Raw genomic sequence first — 20252 nt, 5'->3', positions numbered from 1 at the left:
AAAATTACTACAATACACGAAATGAATTAAACAAATTTCATTATGTTTAAATTTAAATGTAGTTTGTAAAAAAAAAGTTTTAAGCAAAAAAAAAAAAAAAAAAAAAAAAAAATACTTTGAATATATACATAAATTGCAAGTAAATAGAATAAATGTCACTCACTCTTTTTATTTCAACTGCATTTCAACATTATTTATTGGCTCTACATATACACAGACTATTAATGAGAATTTCTATTCTCTAGTTTTTTGAAATTCTTTAGAGGATAGTATTGAGAATATTCGATTGCTCTAGGAAAGCTCAATTTTTATAGAGCTAGCTAGCAAGAAATTAAATTTTAGCACTTCACGAAAATAGAATGTGTTTACTTTATTTGAAACTAATATCAATCTATATAACATATTAAAATTATAAAATGTATATTTATGTGAAGAGCTGTCGTTCTTAGGCTTTTTCTACCGGTTAATGAATCGACAGATCGAGGCTTACACGTCAACAAAACATATATTTAGATTCGAAACGATTAAGTTCACAACACAAAGTTTCTCATAAGCGGGCTTCTACAAAATTTCAGAACACACTTGACTTCGTCGTATACCTCAAAATTCTAAAACTTTCAAATGATTCTTTAAAAAAAAAAAAAAAAAAAAAAAAAAAAAAAAAAAAAAAAAAACGAAAGTCTCAGGCGGAAAATGCTGGAACTTCCGTCATTTTTGATCGGTAGCGCTACAATTTTTTTCCTCGCAGGCGTCGAGAAAGCACCGCCGGATGGGACCTTTACTTTGGGAACACACTTAGCAATCTTTATATCAAGCTTTGCGTGCTTGTTTTATCATATGAGATAACGATGATATGGTAAAAGAAAAAAGATCAAGAGTTTTTTTTTTTTTTTTTTTTTTTCTTTGGAGATGTACATGCTTTTGATTTTAAATTGAAAACAATGAAAATAATATAAATAATATAATTGAAGAACATTTGCAAGCTAAATAAATAAGTCATGAGAGTTATGAAGCCCCAGTTCAGTGTGACATTCGTTGGGAGCCATGGACTATGCGGGTGAACTAACTAGCTGATGAATCTTAAATCCAGGATTGGCTACTTGGCTTGGCGCCGTCTTGCGATCGGTGTGGTGGGCGTGCCCGTCGGCGGCTTTATCTATAAGTGAGAAATTTCAGAAATTAGTGACTCCAAAAATCCAGTTGGAGCTGCTTTAAAACTTGCCGAACGGATGGGCTTGGGCGTTAGCGAATTGGCTGGCGGTGGATCACGTGGATGCGGTCCATCCGGATGGCCAACGACAGTTACGGCAACTGGTCTCTGCTCCGAACTGGCACGCTCGATGCTCTCGCTGCGTGAATTGGAGCCGGAACGCTTGAACATGCCAGACAGGCGACCCCGCAAATCCTTCTTGCTGGACCTCATATCGCTTGCTACGCTTATGTCTGAATCAGATCCCTGAATCTGAAAGCAAATAAGAGGTATTTCGATTAAGTTTCGAGATCAACTTGTTTTCTTTCGGACACCCACCGATACTTCACTCTCGGAGTTGCGGCTGCTTTTGGTCAGACTGCGTAGCTTGCCCATGATGCCCTTCTTTTTCTTGCGCGGGCCGCGTGGTATGTCGCTTTGGGTGGATCCGCCGGACAGGCGAGAGTCGAGGCGTGAGTCCAAGCTGGAGTCACGCACCAAGCCGCCCAGCTCCGAGTCAATGGATTGCATGGATGATACGCTGCCATCGTCCTGGCGCCAAATATTCTGAGAGTACACGGAGTCGTCTATAGTTATCCTTCCCTACACTCCTTTTGTAAGTTCTTACCTGATCGCGCTGTATGGAGTGGTCCAGCGATAGGCTCTTGCGAATCAGGCTGCCATTGTTGCTGGAGTTGCGGGACAGACGTCCGCTGCCGCCGCCGCGCTGAGAGCCCGCCGCACTTGCCACCGAGCTGGTGCTGCCGTGCGGATCGTTCTCCTGCGAGGCAGCGCGACGCAGATTGCCACGGCGTATGCGACTGCGCTCCTGCTCGTCCTCACTGATGCGCTGGAACTTGCGCAGCTCCTCAGAGGCCTCTGCCAAACGGGCCAGCACATTGGCGATCTGGGCACTGCTCAGCGTTGGCGACGGACTACGGCTGCGTCGCACATCCGCCTGCTCCGGGCGCAGTTTATTGTCCGTTGCATAGGACGCACTGCGTCCGGCTGAGCCCCCGACTATCTTGAGATCTGGTGCGATCTTCACCAGCTCATCCACGGTCTGCAGCAGGGCACCAACTTTGCGCTCACCGCCATCCTGTTCCATGCGACGCTTAATCAGCTCCTTTTCATAGCGCTCACGCTAGAGAGGAAGAGGGAGAGATAAAGAGGAAGAGAATGAGGAGGAAAAGGTTTTATAATTTTGTATATTTATGATTTTGGTTTATTCTCACCTCCCGACGCAATTTCTCATTGGAGGTGCGCAGCTTAGCGTGCACATCGCGCAGCTCTAAGAGATCGCATTGCAGTTCGGCAATCTTCTTGCGGCCCTCCTCCATTTCCTCCTCGGTTGCGCGCTTGGTTTGCTCCAACTTGCGCTTGGCCTCGAGTCGTTCCTTGTCCCGTTCGCGCTCCACCTCGAAGAGCGTTTGGCGCAGGTCGCGCGCCAACGTCGATGTCTCCTGGAGCAGACGTTGCTGATCCTCGCGCTCCTTCTGCCAGGACAGCTCCAGTTTGGTCTTCATGCCGGGCAACTTGGTGCTGCCCGAGCCAATGACACGCTCCTCCTCGAATTCGTTCAGCTTGGATTGCATTTCAGATATTTTGATCTCATTGGCACTGCGCTCCGAGACAAGCTCCGTTTTCACCTTGCTGGCCTCCAGACGCGCCTCGACCAACTGATCCTCCAGGTGACCAATCTGCAGAGGTACGTTTTTATTGTTGTATATTTCTCTTATTTGGCACCGCTCGAATCGGATCTCACCTGTTGCTCCAGGTAGGCAATCTTGCTTTTGTCGTCGTCGTCGCTGCTGTGCATCGAGCTGCGACTCTGCCGTCCCGTATTGTTGGCCTTCAGGTCGCCAATCTTCTTCTGCGCCAGCTCGAGCATCTGCTTGAATGCGTCTCTGTCTTTCTTGAAGCGCTCACATTGACGCTGCCAGGCAATCAGAGCATCAGTATACGATCAGGAGATGCTTTAGGATCCCATTGCTTACCTGCATAGCTGTGAGCTCGCCGCTGAGATTCTTCACCTGCTGCTCGTAGCGCAGACGCGTCGAGGCCACTTCGGACTTCAGCTGCAGCTCGGAGGCTTGCAGTCTACAATAAATACGTAAAAGTGGGAGAGGGGAGTGGAATGAGTGCGTTCCTCTGTAGAGGGATCTACCCTACTTCAGTACTCACCTTTCCTTCAGCTCCTTAATCTCCGCCTCGCGTCTGGCGCCGTGTCCGTTGAGTGAGGACTGCGCCTGCTCGATGCGATTGAAGTCGTTCAGCTTGCTGGTCAGATCGTCGTTATCCTTGCGAAGCTGGAATACCAAATCGATGTTCATTTCGTTCTCGCGCCGCAGCCGCTCGTACTCGTGCTCTTTCTCAGCCAGCTTGTTCTTCAGCATCGAGCGCTCGTGGTCGCCGCTGTTGCTCGTCTTGAGGGTCTTTACCTCCAGCTCCTGGATCTTTTTGTGCGCCTCGTTCAGCTTGCGCGCCATGTCCGTGCGCTCAATCCGAATGGTGTCCATGTCAGCCAGTTTATATTTGGCCGCAGTCAGCTCAGACTGCAAACTCTGTTTCTCCGTCGTTAGCTGGGCGCGCATGAGTATGGTTTCCTCGGAGAGCTTCTCCCAGTGGGTGTTCAGCTCCTCGTAGCGCTTCTGTTCACTGTTGAGCTGCGCTTGAGACTCCTCCAGCTGCTTCTTGAGCTCCTGCACTTGTTTGCTGTCCGATTTGCTGGACTTTGTTTTCAGGTCCTTGATGTCCTTCTCGAGAGAGGATTTAGTTTTCTCCGCTGCTTTTTTGGCACTGAGCAGCTCCCCGTCCAGTTGACTGATCTTGGCCTCGAGCTTTTCACGGTCTTTGAGCTGCTTCTCCAGATCCTTCTCCAGACTCGATGATTTCTCCTTTTCCCGCTTGTTTTGTGCCTCGAGCGTGGATTTGCTCGCCTCGGTCTGCTTTAGCTGACTCTCCTGCTTCTTCAACTTATCCTCCAAGTCTTTGAGCTTAGTGCTGAGCTTTTTGGACTCCTCCTCGCTGGCCTTAAGCTTCTGCTCCAGCTCCTTGGTCTTGCTGCTGGTGCCATTCAGCTGCTTCAGGCGCTGCAAGTCGCCCTCAGCCAGCGTCAGCTTCTGCTTGCACTTCTGCAGCTCTTCCTCCAGAGACTCCTTGCTCAGCTGCAACGTCTTCAGTTGGCTGGCGCCACTGCTGCCCAGCTGGACGCGCATTTCACAGATCTCATCCTCTAGCTCCTCCACCCATTTCTTCAGATGACTCTTCGGCGTCAGATCATTGACACGCTTGGGCGTACGCGGCGGCAGCTTGCCCTCGGCCTCCACTTGCATCCGCTTCACCCTGGCGGTCAGTTCGTCGCGCTCTTTTTGCACCTGAGCCAGTGTCTCCTTGAGCTTGGGCAGCTCCGCTTCGGCATTCTTCTCCACGGAGCTCGCCCTGCGCAGCGACTGCAGCTGCAGGCGTTTGTTCTCTTTGCTCAACTTCTCGTTCTCGGTCTCCAGCGTTGTCAGCTTGGCCAGCTGAGCTCGCATGGTCTCCACGCTTTGCTCCTTCTCCTGCAGAGTCTTGCGCAGCTGGACGAGCTCATCGTTGAGTGCCTTGAGCTTCTTCTCAGCGGCACTGGACGAGCTGCCGAAGCTGAGCAGCGAAGACTTGCTGCCATTGGTGCTATCCTGGCGCAGCTTCGCCTGCAGCTCGCGCACATATTTCTTCGACTCGGCATTCTCCTTCTCCAGATCCTCGACCTTGAGGCGCAATATGGATGCCTCCTGCTCGTTCAGCTCGAGCAATATGCGCAGCTCGGCGGGGTCATCCTCATCCGAAATGCCTTCGTCCCGGTCGGCGTGCACCTCTGGCGCCAAGCGATGCGGATGCGGCGCAGGACTCAATTTGCGAGCTACATTACATTGGGGTATACCCAGAAGAGGTTATTAGAAATTAGAAATTTCAATAAATATACAGAGTATCAACTAGTCGCATGCCAGGCTGGGATTACATTGGTTAGTCACATTTTATGAGCAGCCGCAAAAAATGGCAAATTATTTGTTGAGTTCATTCATTAGAAAGCGCATGAGAAATATCGTTAGTTCGATAGAATCTAGATGTTAGAGAGATATATAATATATCATTCTGAGAAACGATTTAAAAGACTTCAATTAGTCAAACAGTCTCCAGATTATTTAAATCGTTTCATTTTGTATTTGAAATTTCTTTTTATTAGTAAATTGTCAGAAATAGCTATGTGAGTATTATTTATAGATATATAAATTTGTGAGCAAATTTTAATCGTACTTCTTGAGCGCGTTGCCATTTTTTTCAACTGCATCATCAAAGACTCATTTTCATCCTCGAAACGAGTCACCTTTTTCCTCAAATGTTCAGCCTGAAATGTATAAAACACATTTGATTTATGTATGAGAAACTCTTGATTAATTCAATTAAAATCATTTCGTATTCGAGGATAAAAACTCTGCCCTGATATCGAGTTACATATACCAATGATAAAAGACTCTATCTACTGGGTTAGCATTACGTGGAAATATGAAAACATTTCTTCGGCTGGTCGAAGCTTGAATACCCTTGCAGACTATAATGGCTTATGCTGTGCTATAAATGGGAATAATTTAAGTATATGTAAATGGATTTAAATTATAATGGTATCATAAGGAAACAGACAGACAAATATAAATATAAATTAAACAAAAACAATTATATTTAGCTTTCGCAACAATATCCAAATAATCTGTGCAAGTGTATTGAAACGCAGTTATACGAAATTAAAACAGAGTGAAACAGGAAATTCAACTGCACTACATAAACGCGTGGACAGATCCTAACCAGCAAAGACCAAATGTAAGAGTGATATATTTTTAATAGTATTTTCTAAATAGCTTTTTTTTTAATAATAAATAAAATGTATACCAATAAAAATAATAATTAAAAAAAAAAATAGAATACTGAAAATTAAGGTGGTGATCAAATAGATTGAAGAGATTAAGCTATAATGATAATGAAGATGCTGACAACTATTATTTTATAAATGCCAATGATGATTAAAATATGAATACTGATACAATAATATTGCCTATTATTTTGTGTATTTTCAAAAATTTATATTGTATATTACAATGATTCGGCTGATGATGAGCATTTCAAAAATTTATCGAGCAAAGGACAGTAAAGGAGATGATGATGATGAAGATGAAGATAACGAGAATGATGTTGACAGGTCGTGTGAAAGCTTTAATTTTTATGTATATATGAAATGATAGCCAGACAAATAGTGATACTGGTAATAATAATGATAATGACAATTATGTATGATGAAATATGTTTTAATGATATATCTATCGATAAAAAAATCATTAAAAATATAAATGATTATAATGATATTTCTATAATTGACAATGATAATGGTATTCAACTGCACTGTCTATTTTTCCCCCTTCTTCCCTATATGGCATTTGAGGAGCTTTCATCTCTCATAGTATTTATAGTTTACACTGCTGTGGTCATTGCTGGTGAGTTCTGAGTGGACAGGATCTGTACTAGGTACCTGCGCTGGCGCCAGCCAAGAGCACATGAGACATGGCGCTGGGAAAGAGCAAAGAGGTGGAATTGACAACCCTGGTCGAAGTGCTGGGCGCAAATAGCGATGCAAACGGTGAGGATTCACGGTCAACGGAAAGATTTTTAGTGCTCAGCTCGACAGTGGTCTGTGTGGCTATGTCGGAGGACGTGACCTGGTCGGTTTGTGTGTGCATGGCCAGAGTTTCGGGCATGGGCGACGTATTGCAGCCAGCTTCAGTTTGAGCTATGGGCGCTGTTTGGGTGGAGCGCGGAAAACCTAAAGGGATGGCCAGCATGTCACCCGTTTGGCTGCCACGATTCACTTGTGCCCGTTGCCTGGAGGCCCTAGCTTTGAGTTGACGTCGCTTCACGTTGAGGTTTGCAAGTGATTAATCTGAGTTCGGTGCGATTTGGTATGCGGACTCACCTCTTCCTCGGCAAATTTCAGCTGATCCTTCAGATCCGTCTCACGCTCAATGGAGTCCTGCAGCTCACGCTGCAAGTGCTGCGGATCCTCCTGTGAGCCGCCCCGAGTCAGAGACTCGCGCGTAATCTTAGCATCCGCTGACGTCGACTTGCCCAGCACGCCCAGCATGGGTGTCTTCTTCTTCCCCGGATTGCGCAGCTCCTCGGCCTCAGCCTGCAAGGGAGTGGAAACAGGAGTGGATGAGTCGACTGCAGGAGAGTAGGTTCACCTGACATACGCACCTGTAGCTTGCGCGTTAGCTCGTTGGAGAAACGCAGCTCCTCTTCCAGCTTCTTGACCTTGGCGCTCAGCTCGGCGTTGTAGGAGCTCTGTCTCTCCAGCTCAAGCGTCTCGATTTTGCGCTCACTCTTCTTCAGCTTAAAGCTAAGGATGCGACAGTTTTTGACTGCCTTCTCGAGATCCTTTTGCAGATTGGTTTTCGCCTTGACCTCGTCGTCGCGGAACGTGTCCTGCACCTCGTCCATTTCGGCCTGCAAGTTGAGGATTTCTCTCTTGGCCGATTGGTTCTCCTCCATGAGCTCCTCGCAGATCTGCTCAGCCGCCTGCAGCTTGCGCCTCAGCTCCGACTGGTTGTCCTTGCTCTCCAGCTCCTTCATGCGCAGGTTCAGTTTGCGCTTGTCCTCCGTCACGCGGTCCAGCTGCTCCTTCATTTCGTTCAGCTTCTGCTGCAGATTTAACGCCTCCGAGGCAGCTGTGCGATTCGAGGCGGTGTCCATGGAGGCCAGCCGCCTTAGCAATATGTCGCTCTTCTCACGCTCCGCGCGCTCCGCTCGCGCCTTCATGGCCTCCAGATCGGCACGCAGCGCCGCCATCTGCTCCTTCAGCGTGCTGGCCGTTGTGGGCGTGGCAGCAGTCGGCACAGTTTGTCTTTTGCTAGTCTCCTTGCCATTGCTGATCTCCGTTTCTTTGCGCCGTGTGCTGCTCAGGCTGCTGCTGGAGCTAGAGCTGGAGGCTGAGACCTTGGTCTCTGTGTGAGTCGATGACGTGGTTGATGTGGCGGATTTCAGGGTTGAGGTCGCTGATACAGTAGTGGCAGCTGCTGTGGCCGTGCTGACGACTGTAACCTTTTTTGGCGGCAGGGAGGCGCGCTTGAGTTCCGTCTGCTGGTTGAGCGATGTGCCGGATTTGCTCCGTTCCGGGCGATCCGGCGGTGGCGCTGTAGACTCGCTTTCTCTGTAATGGAGTTGGGTTAATTGGAATATGGATACTGAACGGATGCTTTAACTCACTCATCTCGACGCGGCACAGAGCGTTCCCGGCTGGATTCCCTTGAGTTGAGACTGCGCTGCTTCTTGAGCAAGTTCATTTTGCGCACACGCTCGGCAAGACTGTCGGTCGATAGGATGACTAGCTCATCTGGAATACTTGAAGTTTTACTGGGGGAGGCTGTGGCACGGCCTTGCGTGAGACTCTGCTCCACCTGTTCGAGTGGAAGGGAGTGTTTGAGTGATTGATTGATCGAGTATAGTAATTCTAGAAGACTGAATAACTGATTGTTGATTAATAGTCAAAAATAAAGTCTGATTGACTTATAGACAAACAGATTGATTGATGAGCTATACTGATTGATGATTGATATTTTAACCATAGTCCAAAAATGTAATTGATTAATGCCTTATAAATCTATTCGATGATCTATCTTACATGATTGACGAACTGCATGAAGGATAAATTACTTCGAATCCTGACTGATTTACTGACTGACTGATAACACTATTCGAATTATGATTTGATGCAATGCAAACATTAATGAAATTTCAGTCTTGCATCGCAGCGCTTACCTCAGCCATGTCCAAGGCAGTTGTGTGTCGGCGCGGAGGAACTGGTAGCTTCAGCGTGACAGCTACATTGTGATCGGTGGCGGAACGAGCTGCCGCCGCCGAGGACGAGCTCTGGCGTTGGCTCTCATCCTGCGACTCATCGATGTCCGGCGTGGAGGCCCAGGACTGCGGACGTTTCTTTAGCTCTACATTGAAGTGTACAACTGAGTTGAGTAAAAGCGTCAAGTGCAGCGAATGCAAAGGCAAGCAGCGGATTGGACATCATTGTGTTGGGTCACAATACGCAATCACAGTCACGTTCACAGTCACAGTTTATTGTATTTGATGAGCGGTGGCCAACCAAATTGTGCCGTTATTTGTTACGTAACACAGGTGCGATAAAAGTGTTTTACATCAGCGCAACAGCACAGCCAGTATACGATGTGAGTACAAAGTAGTGTTAACAAACGTTATGCAGATTAGTGTTGATAAAGATAGAGAGAGAGAGAAAGTGATACGAGCACACAATAAAGTACAGTTGGTGCAAGAGTTCAGTTAAAAAGTTATGAAAGATAGAAAGAAAGATACATAGAGAGAACAGTTAACTTCGGAGCACCGAAAAATATATACCTTTGCAGCCATATCGAAAAAGAATATTATGTATCTGTATCTAAAAGGACATGTAGTATGAAATCGGATAAATACTTAATCTTATAGAAAAAATAAAATAAAATAAAATAATTTAATTTTTGTTTAGGAAATCTACCTTAAGTTTTTTGGAAGACATTTCAGAATGCAGCAATCAGAAATCTGTCAATCATATTGATTGAATACAACAACAAACAATAACAAACTATAGCTATATATTAATTGACTACTATTCTTATTTCAATGATTCAATATATTCTGCTGGGTAAACATAGCTCTACAAAGTTTGGAGTATTCGCATATCTATGCCAACAAGCAGTTGCTAGAAAAATTAAAAAAGTATTTCTAGTTCCAAACAATGTGCGTAAATTATTGAGAGATATACAAAATATGTCTAAAAAAAATACATTTAAAAATTCAGTACATAACAATTGAATGTTTACCAAATTCAACCCGTTTTTTTTTTTATAAATCTGTCTAAACTACTTTTGAGTTCATATGGAATGTTATGTGCTTTAAATATTAATGTTGAGACTATATTAAAAATCAATATATGTTTCAAAATAACAATTTACGTGATAATCATAAACTTTAGCTACAGCTACAAAACAATATTGAAAACTTTCTTTGAATAACATAAAAATGTAAAACAATTTAGTATAAAATACTTCAAAATTACATAAAAAACTGTGATTAAACATTTAACACTTTAAGATTTGAATAGTATAGTTATGTTATGCTTCGTATGATTATTTGATAGAAACAATGCACTTTAGTCATTGTTAAGAGTTAAAGTTAATACATTTTGATTAGAGTTATTTCCGCTAAGAACTCTGTGAATATGTAATTCATTTCAAGAGAAACTTAACGTTTCTTTCTATTTCAACTTTAATATATTCCATCATTCATACCTATATCATTGCTGTTGTTTGAATTTGCGCTGGTTAAGTTCTGTGTCGACGTCCATGTGCGCGATGACGGCCTGTGGAAGAATAATATAGATGATCATGGCTGATCGATAAGTCATCGATATCTTTTGTTTACCGTGAGCTCTGCGCGTCCGACAGATTCGGTGAGGATGCGGCCACCTCGTCGCCTCCTCGTCGGGCTCCATGTTCCTTGTAGTCGCGAAAGCAACGCTTACATCTGGTTGGATAACGTGTCTGGGGATGAAACCCGAGCGGGCAGAGCTGATCGCCTTTCAGCGATGGGTACAGATGATGCATCTGTGTCTATATAAACTATCAGCTTCGCCTTTTCTGTCAAATAGATGGAACATAATCGATTTGCAGTGCTTTATATGTATATTTCAGCAAGTGTATATACTGATAATTTAGATACTGGTGTCCGGGAACTTTTTATTTAAAGTAGTTCTTAAGTAAATAGTTATGCCAGTGTTATACTGTAAAACTGTTATACTATCCATGATCAATAGGAGATAAAAATACCGGCAAGAATTTTCTATTTTTATATATGGCAAACAGCATATTACGTTTCTGTTATAGTTTACAAGAACATACATACTTAAGATTATTGATGCACAAGGTTTATATCACTATAATATATATTCGCAATTGATTTGATTTCAAAACGTGAAACAAAGAGCTGAAATAATATTATCTATAATTTTCTTTGTACGTCATCCAAATACGTCATATTTTCTCACCTGCTTGCTGGAGCGGCTGGTAGTTAATGCACTTTATATCTGCAGTGAACACTATCATATGCAGGGCATCAACTAAATTTAAATGCTTTCATTGGAATTTTGGCATTGATCCAAGCAAGCTGAAGAATGTTGTACAAAATGCTCTAAATCTGATGGCAAAGAGAGATGTTCGTTCGCACGTTCGTTCGTCTGTCTATTACTTGTTCCGTAGTTCTGTAACGCAATCAACCATTCTACACAAAATTTCATTTGTCTTTTGCGCTACAAATGCTCTGAAACTTTTTCTTATTTTTAATGTTGACATAGATCAATAAACCTTGAATCAGTCTGCCTGGTAATCCGAAATAATTGTATATTATATAATACATTTGAGAACATCTAAAGAAAAAGTTGGACTTAATTATAATAATAACAAGAATAATAATGAAGCAAGTGAGACAATTATGAATATTGAACAATGGTTCTATTTTTAGTTTTTATGAAAACTTAGTTTATAAAGTATACCATAAATATCATATATCCCACCTACGCTCCCTAAACTTATTTAATACAAAAAGAATCTGCAGATGTTAACTAAATAGAAATCAATTTAAACCAATTACAATGATTCCAATTTGCCTTTCGACGAAAGTTTTATAGTTCAACAAAATATCATTATCATTTAGGTAAGAAATTTACGAGCTACTTGATTTCAAATATCCGAGACACATAAAGATTGTATAATCCAAATGGAACTTATTAAGACTGTTACAGTCGGGTGTAACCGGCGGCTTTATTTCCGTTAATAGAACACACATTAATATTCGAATCTCACGCTCTGGTTTTTCTATTGAGCATTACAATAGAAACTTTTCTGCCCGTCTTAGGGCTCTAAAGGGATTACTGCATAAATTCCAGCTTATATTCGGCTCCAATCACATAATTTTTGTATATATTCTAAATTCCAAATTCAACTCCGATTTTCTATATTGTGCAAAACGAATATTCTCTCTTTGCTTCGTGATCGAGCATAATAAGAAAAAACTTGCTCATTGTTTATATAGACAAACGTCAGTTTATTTGTAAATATAAACAATAACAAATGCTTACACTGTCCTCTACATATACATATGTAGAGAGAGCAAATGAGAGAAAAAGAGAGCGAATGAGAGCGATAGCTATGAAGAGAATTTATGATCGCTTTACAGGTGGGTAACGCGCAGATAGAAATTGCAGGTTTGCGCATGTTTTTTTGGGTAATTAAAAAAAAGAGCTAAAAGATGAGGCTATGTATATAAACGAGTGATAAATTTAGCTCACTCAAGAGATCGAGGGAGAACAGAGAGAATGGAAGAGTTTTTGGAAAGCTGCGTGAGCTTGTCTCTTACCTTGGCAACGTACTCTTGCCAAGGGAGGGCTACAACATTGCAAATCCCTAGCACGTTAAAAATAATTATCAACATTTTTCAACCAAGTATATAGACTATTATATATATATATATATAAATACTATATCTATGTTGATATGTGTAGCGAATTGCAAATTTAGAAGTCACACAAGAAGATTCCGCATTTAGATGAATTTGAAGCTGGGCAAGTTGGGAATGGGGCCACAGCTACAGCTGCTGCTGCATTTGCTCCTGATCGTACGCGAATCGTGCGAAACTTTTTATTTACCAAATGTTGAATTGCGTAACCCCAAGATATTTTATTTTTTATGGAAGGCGGCGAAACTCTTTAATTGCTTTGAAATTGCATCTTAAGGCTAATCTAATTTTAAATTGAATTCACTTGCAGATTTCAAATTTTTATATCATTTCTTAATTTTCTTTTGAAAATTTCAATATTTTATTTGACGTTTTGCTTGTTTTAAGTTTATTTTTTGATATATTCACTTTATCGAAAATTTACGGCCGAAAAATTAGCTCTGTTTTATAAATAGCACAGAATTTTTCGTAAATGGCAGCGCACTCTACACATATATCCCATTCAGATTTCAAATGCGAAACCGTCTTTCAAAACATATCTATGAATATTATAGAAATGATTTGTTTACTTTTCAATTTAAAAAATTTCCAAATTTCGATTTTCTTTTATCGAGTTTTCACGGCGAACGAAACTTATTCAATTTGGAATTTTCACTTGACTCGCACACATATACATACATATGTGCAACTATATATACATACATACATATGCTGTGGGATCTTTCTTTTCTTTTTTCTTTTTTGATATAACATCGATCGCTTGAGCACTCGAAATATACTTATAGAGCTCGTTGCATCTCTTTCCCACCAATTGCACAGGCTAAGCCGTTTTCCGGGCCGACGCGTTCGTCCGTAGATCTTACGTTGTGAACGTTTTGAAAATCGACGAGAAACTAAATTTAAATCAATTCAAAAAGCTCAAACTAGCCGCAGAGAATGCAACAGATGCTACCTATATCCATCTATTCCCACTCTCTCTGGGTTCCTCTCTCTTTCTCTTATTTTTGAGTTGCGCGTAAAAAAACTTTAAGTGACGCAGGATTCCCTGTTCATAATTCTTAGAAATGGCTAAGACTTTTAATATTTATAACTTCAATTATAGCTTAAATTAAGAAAGAGTACTTATATATTTGTTCATATAATAAAAACAAAATATTCTTCCTTCAATAGTGCCTTAAATAAATATTAAGAAACAGAATTCGTATTTACAAGATTTAATTAATAATATAATCTTATAAATCTTTCATTAAAGTACAAAATATTTGAGATTGTTGAGCTGAATTAGATCTATTATACATTTAGTTAAAGTCTAATGTATGTATATGAAGAAGCAAGCCTACTTCCATAGATCTACTTTAATTCCATTCTAATAATTGATCAAAGACAACTTCTATTCTGGCATTTATTAAGAAATCATAATAAGTCGACAGAGTACAACATGGATTATAGAGTGTGAGAGTGTATAAGATTTCTGATGATGATTTCTGTTGCGCTTGGCACAGACGTTAGATTGTATGCATGTATAAATTACTTAGAGATTATTAGTCGCTATGAACTAATGCAGAGTAATGAGTGTGTGTGTGTGAGTATGCGAGTGTCTGTGTATCAGTGTGGTTGGATGGGTGTGTATTTGTATCTGTTGTTAATTGAGTGCTGATGAGTGCGTTGCGCCGGAAATTAAAGACGTGTTGGTTAAGCGAATAAAAATTAACAATGATTGACTGGAGACAAATGACAATGCAAACCAGACAATGATTGACTGGAGATGATGACGACTCATGACAATGCAATCCAGACAATGCTGTTTAATCAGCACCTATCATGTTGCGTTGGCACCAATCACAACAACGGCACCGCCCACAACTGGGAGCGTGTGCTCTTCCTCCACGTCGTTCGGTGTCGTCGTTGATGTTGATGCCGCTGACGTTGCCGTCGGTGCTGCCGCTGTCGTTGCTGCCGCCGCCACCGCTGCCGTTGGCTTGGCTGGCGTTTCTGGCGTGCCGTGTACAGCAGGTCCATTGTTATTCTCATTTGCGTTGGTATGCTCTGCTGTATTCCCACCAGTTGCAGCAGCAACAGTAACAGTAGCATCGATAGTTTCACCAACTGCGTTGGTTAGCTGAGCTGCGCTGAGCGCATTTACTGAGGCAGTGATTGCTGAGTTATTGCTGGCATTGCTTGCGCTGGTGATCATCTCGGGACTGCTGTACATTTGTATTACTGAATTGTTGTTCATATTCTCTACTGAAGCACCCGATATGGACAGATCGTCGGCAGAGTCATCTGCCTGATTATCCGTTTGCACCGCCTTCTCTTCAAGCAGATGATCGCCCTCGCGTATTGGCCGCTGTGCGGAGCCGTACTTCTTGGAAATTTGCAACAGTTCGCGCAGCGTTTCGTTCTCCATGCGCAGCTGTGATATCGTTTGCAGTTCCCGCTGCACATTCTCGTCATCCGCAGTGGCTGCTCGGTGCATGACCGCCGCCATTTCGTTGATCTTTTCGCGCTGTTCGCGTATCACCTGCCAAAGGCGTTCGTTGTACAGCTCCTTGAAATTTAATTTGTTGTCCAGCACCTTGGTCACTGTGTGTTCCCTGTACTTTTGCATCATCAGTTCCATGGCCCGCTCATAGTCCTCAATGCAGATTTTAAGCTCACGATTTTCTTTCAGTATCTCAGAGCTGTTAACATTCTGTTGCTGTATGCGATTGACCATGTCCGCATTAGTCTTGTTATTCGCAACTCGATTAAGTGACTCAATATCCTCCTGATATTGACGCAAGCTTTCAACCAGACGATTGTTGGTTTCTGCCTCTTCCAACAGTGCTGTGCCCAGCGCATCCAAATCTTTGACACGACTGGCCATACGCTGTGCGTCCATTATCATCTGCCCCACTGATAGGTTCGACATGTTGCCGACCCTTTTGCTAAAATCTACCTTCCTCTGAAGTATTTCAATTCTGATTTTCCTTTTTGTTTGCAGCGGTTCTCGCTATCTGTAACAAAGAACATCTTAAACTTGTGCATTGTACTGGCAATTTATTTTTTGTATTACGTTGCAAAGGTTTTGTGACTTATTTATTGATTCCGCTTCTTCTGTGCACTCTTTTTGCCAATCATTAGAATTTTTAAAATAAATTAAACCATCGAAAATGTTACTATTAGAAATTTTGGTGCGACCCAATTATTTTAGGTGGTTTGACAGCTGACAGCTGAGAAGGTTGCCATCGTTTTCTTCAAACAGCAGTGCATATCATTTATTATCGAACCCAATCAATTTATCGACAGTCTATCGTTAAGTTTTAATTTGAAATGTTAACTTCTTGACGGCACCTTGCAAGGCGAATATAATAGAAACAGTTTTATTTAGTTTTCTTTTATATTTCATCTATTCCTAAACGTATAATTTTATATGCAAAAATATATAGCTCCGTATACAAAACAGACGTTAAAGTATGCGATGATTCATAGCATTCTTTTTTTTAATGAGAGTATTTTGTTGTAGGCGTGAATTGTTCAGATCTGAGTCAAGTTTTCAGCATTTAGCAAGAATATACAAAAGAGAAACATTTTAAAGCCAAGCATATGTCGAGAGAAATCGGGTCATTCACCTTATAACGAGTAATATTTCTTTTAGAGAGTTAAAAACATTGATTAAATTAATGTAGAAGCTTAATATTTTCTTAAAAGTTTCTGCAATTATAATTTAATTTTTTTTTTCGAAAGTTAGCAAATTTTTATTGTCATTTTTGTGTTGGTTGTTTGTTTAGATCAAATTATGAAGCTATCAGTACAGAATTTAAACTTATCTCAAGAGCTGGAAGACTAACTATATAGGTAGGTAAATACTATACTATAAAATGCACATTTGAGCTATATAGGCTCCATACAGGTAATAAAGTGTAGAAAACTAATTAAGTACTTAAGGGCTAATGCATTTGTATATATAAGTACAAAGTGTTTAAGTAAATGTCATTTGAAGGTTTTAAAAGTTGTAAAACAGAGGTAGAGGGATAGCATATATCCTATAAATGAGCATGGACTAAAGATCACGAGTTTAGACGCCCACGCTATTCAGGCTGCCCGATGAGAGATTCTCGGAGCGGCTGGATAGGCGTGAGCGCTTTAGAATAACACGTCCCGGCTTGTTGGACGCCTGCAGGCGTGGGCTGTCCAGCGATGCGGCCAGCGAGGCATCCGTCGCCTGGTTAAGGTTGTTGTTGTTGCCGCCAGAGCCGCCACCAGCAGCGGCACGTTCCAGCGTGCGTTGAGAGCGTCGCAGCGATGACGAAGACATGCGCGCAAGTCCATTGAAACCCAACGTTTCCGCATCGTAGACAACGGGCTGGCGCTGGAAGTAGCCCAACTCATTATCCTGCGAGTCCTTTTCGTCCTGTTGATGCTGCTGCTGCAGCTGCTGTTGCTGCTGCTGTGCCAGCGGATTCAGTGTAATGTGGATATGTCGTGTGCGCGGCTTGTTGGGCGAACAGGTGTTCAGCGGTACGAAATCCTCGCGCAGCTCCGCCAGTCTCGGCTTGTTCTGTGAGTTGTCGCCGCGTGAGTGGCGACGCTTGCATAGGCAGAGGCAGGCGCTGATCACGAGCAAGATTAGTAATGCACCGCCACTAATGGTGCCCGTTAGTAACGGATTCATGTTGAAGGTCTCGTTGTGGGTGGGCGTAGTGGTATCTACAGTATGCATCGTCGGCTGAGCGGTTGTGCTGCTTCTGGGTCGTTGGGTTCGTCCTTGCTTGAGTGAACTGAACTCAGAGGCGGCCATAGCGCTAAAAGATTGCAATTTAAATTCGTAAATTGTGCCCGGCTCAAGCGCAGAGATCAGAGCGCTGCGCGCCTTGGCACCATCGATGGTTGCCTTCAGGTACTCGCCAGCCGAGGCAGAGGGTCGATAATAGGCATAGTAGCCGGATATCAATTGCTCATCTGCATCGCTGGGCAGATGCCAGTGCAGCATGACGGCCGTCTGCGAGTACTCCTTAATATCCAACAGTTCGGGCACCGGCAGCGGAGCCAAAGCAGCGCCCCGCTGCAGAAAGAATTTACCCGAGGTGTTGCTCTCCTTGTTGTCGTTATTGGAGTAGACGGCCATGATGCGAAACCGATAGCTGTGATCCGGTCGCAAGCCCGTCACCGATGACGTGAAGTTCCTAACCGCCTCATCCGAGTCGTGCCGCTGTTTGCCGTACGGTATGTTCTCGTTGGTGGTCTGCCAGCTCTTGCGCTTGCCGCTGTCCGTCATGCGGTACTGCACCTTGAAGAACTGAATGTGCAATCCATCGTTTTTCACGACATGCCAGCGCAGCATTACAGACTCATCCGATAGCCGGGTAACATTGGGGGCCGACGGTGGCACCATTTGCTTTTGCTTGCGGTTGTGTGCGTTCCGGTTGGATGACCTACCCATGCCGCCCGTGCCCATGCCATCGCCGGCCTGTATCTGAGTGGGATTGACTTGGAGCAGAGTGCCAGCGCTGTCCTCACCGAGCACATTTCTCGCAAAGCACTGTACACAGCCGGCATGCCGCTTCTGCACTCGGCGCAAGATTAGGGAGCCATTGGCCGGCAGCTCCGACTCGGTATCGTAGACACTGTTCTCCCCATTAAGCAGCCAGTAGATCTTCGGCGTGGGCGTGCCCGTGGCCGCACACTCCAGCACCATGAATTCGCCCTCATTGGTGAGATTGGCGCTCGGCGGACGCACTATACGTGGGGCTTGCTGCACCACCAGCTGAATATAATGTTCCAAGGCAGGACGTATCCCATTGTCCAGGTAGCAGATGTAGGTCCCCGTATCCTTTGGCTGCAGTCCGCCAATTTGCAGTCCATAGGGCAGCACGCGCGTGCGATTGTTGTACACAGCTCCGGTCACATCGGGGCTGCTCCAAACGGCTGTGGGCGGAGGATAGCCCACGCCCGGGCACAGCAGCAACACTGTTTCACCTATGCGAGCCAACACTTCGGTTCGCACGCTTTGCCCAGGCAGCAGAGCTGGCGCTGCGCTCGGCAAAGCAGCAGAAGGCACCTGCAGTTCCAAGCGTCTGGGCATGGCCAGGCGCTGACCCGAGGCCGTGTTGGTGGCTACGCAGGTGTAGGTGCCACTGCTTGCTGTTGAGACATGTGGCAGCAGCAGCGTGCCACTGGAGTCACTCAGTGTCGAGGCAGCTGGCATTTCGATGTCATTGTAATAGAAGCTCCATGTGGGTGCCGGATTAGACACCACCTGGCCGCATTGCCAGAGCACAGTGTTGCCTGCCGCCACGCGCCAGTTTGAACGTTGGGCAATTTTGTCGCCGCTGATGGTGGCCAGCTCCAAACGCGCTGTGGTGGAGGTGACGGCCAGTGGTCCAAACCATGCCACGCAACGATACTCGCCCAGAGTCTCGGGCCGTACAATGACACGGAGCTTGGATATGTCATTGTCATTGGTTATGGTTATATTGGAATTGTTTTTGGCGCTGCTCGATTTCAAATATTTGAAGCGCGGCGCATGGCTGCGGGTCGAGGCGTAGCTCCATTCGAAGTGTTCCGGCGGCAAACTGGTCTCGCACACAAACACTACCTCGTCGCCAGAGGGCGCCACTGTAGATTCGGGCGGTCGCAGTATTCGCACGCCTGGCCCTGCCGACGGCGCATTGGCCTGTAAAACCGGAATTGCTGCAAGCAACGACGTCAGCACCGACAGAAACAGCAGCAGCAGCGATGGCGTTGATTTGTGGCCTCGCGTCACCGACATTTGGAGGCGCTGCTGTAAAAGGTATAAACTAATTACAAATGCCAAATCGGTGCAAATTTAACGATTTTAAGTCGAAACTAAGAAAACAATCACGTTCAAAGCGTAATTTTGTATACTAGAAATGCTGCCAGCAGGCAACAGGTAATGCGCATGCTTACCTATCTAAGGTTCCGTTCCGTTCCTTTTGTTCGGTTCTCGACTTAAGCTAGCCGACGCGTTTGCGCAGAGTCTGGAAGCAGGTTTTTCTTCTTTCGATTTCACACAGTCGTACGTTCGCTCATTATATGCTTGGTATATTGTTTACTGTGAAACGAGCTAATTGTTTCTCTTACAAGTTACCGACATGTAAATAAATAAATGCACTTAACAACTTGTACAAATAAACAATAACATTTTATTATTTGCCATCGAAATTGGATGCTGCAACACGACAGCGACGCCAGTTCAAGTCGACTGGTTCATTCAGCTGAAAAAAAATCTTTAACTGGTTCAATGGTTCATTAGGCATAAATAGTGTGTGTCTGTGTGTGTAAGTGCATGTGGATGCCAGTGTTTATGCTAGTGGCAGAGAGCGATGCGAAAGAGAGAGAGAGAGAGAGAGAGCACAAAAGAAAACAAAACGATGCAGCTAGAGCCTGGAGAATGTGTTAATTAAATGTTTTTGATTTTTTTTAATGAATTAAATTAATTTAGTTTTTTGTTCACTGGCAC

General features: G+C 43.7%; 3 protein-coding genes across 13 annotated transcripts; all 3 read right to left on the bottom strand.

The window, feature by feature from the left end:
- Positions 1-945: 945 nt before the first annotated feature.
- On the bottom strand, positions 946-13698 carry LOC6577155 (myosin-6). Of its 9 annotated transcripts, none has more exons than XM_032728738.2 (16): positions 12860-13696; positions 10703-10917; positions 10570-10640; positions 9032-9234; positions 8480-8670; positions 7472-8423; positions 7191-7403; positions 6750-7128; positions 3374-5090; positions 3187-3289; positions 2955-3125; positions 2425-2889; positions 1818-2333; positions 1529-1756; positions 1223-1462; positions 946-1156 (listed from the first exon to the last, which is right to left on the bottom strand). In XM_032728738.2, exons 2-16 carry the CDS (start codon positions 10882-10884, stop codon positions 1097-1099), a joined length of 5691 nt encoding a protein of 1896 aa, XP_032584629.1. In that variant the 5' UTR covers positions 10885-10917; positions 12860-13696; the 3' UTR covers positions 946-1096. The 9 variants fall into 9 exon arrangements, with proteins under 9 accessions (XP_032584629.1, XP_032584632.1, XP_043864931.1 ...); XM_032728741.2 differs by having other exon boundaries at positions 9032-9216; positions 12860-13695; XM_032728742.2 differs by lacking the exon at positions 6750-7128 and adding an exon at positions 5486-5576 and having other exon boundaries at positions 947-1156; positions 12860-13691.
- Positions 13699-14178: 480 nt separating this feature from the next.
- LOC6577154 (FGFR1 oncogene partner 2 homolog) lies at positions 14179-16002 on the bottom strand. Of its 2 annotated transcripts, none has more exons than XM_015165522.3 (2): positions 15846-16002; positions 14179-15786 (listed from the first exon to the last, which is right to left on the bottom strand). In XM_015165522.3, the coding sequence occupies exon 2, from the start codon at positions 15699-15701 to the stop codon at positions 14610-14612; it is 1092 nt and encodes a 363-aa protein (XP_015021008.1). In that variant the 5' UTR covers positions 15702-15786; positions 15846-16002; the 3' UTR covers positions 14179-14609. The 2 variants fall into 2 exon arrangements, with proteins under 2 accessions (XP_015021008.1, XP_002003123.1); XM_002003087.4 differs by having other exon boundaries at positions 14179-15782.
- On the bottom strand, positions 15875-20049 carry LOC6577153 (interference hedgehog). 2 transcript variants are annotated; one of them, XM_002003086.4, is made up of 2 exons: positions 19700-20049; positions 15875-19550 (listed from the first exon to the last, which is right to left on the bottom strand). In XM_002003086.4, exon 2 carries the CDS (start codon positions 19539-19541, stop codon positions 16848-16850), a length of 2694 nt encoding a protein of 897 aa, XP_002003122.1. In that variant the 5' UTR covers positions 19542-19550; positions 19700-20049; the 3' UTR covers positions 15875-16847. The 2 variants fall into 2 exon arrangements, with proteins under 2 accessions (XP_002003122.1, XP_015021007.1); XM_015165521.3 differs by having other exon boundaries at positions 15875-19553; positions 19700-20048.
- Positions 20050-20252: the final 203 nt, after the last annotated feature.

Source organism: Drosophila mojavensis, unplaced genomic scaffold (assembly GCF_018153725.1).
Source record: "Drosophila mojavensis isolate 15081-1352.22 unplaced genomic scaffold, ASM1815372v1 contig_36, whole genome shotgun sequence".
Lineage (NCBI taxonomy): Eukaryota > Metazoa > Arthropoda > Insecta > Diptera > Drosophilidae > Drosophila > Drosophila mojavensis.
Note: the sequence above shows the minus strand (reverse complement) of the source record. Positions and strands in the feature narration are given on the sequence as shown.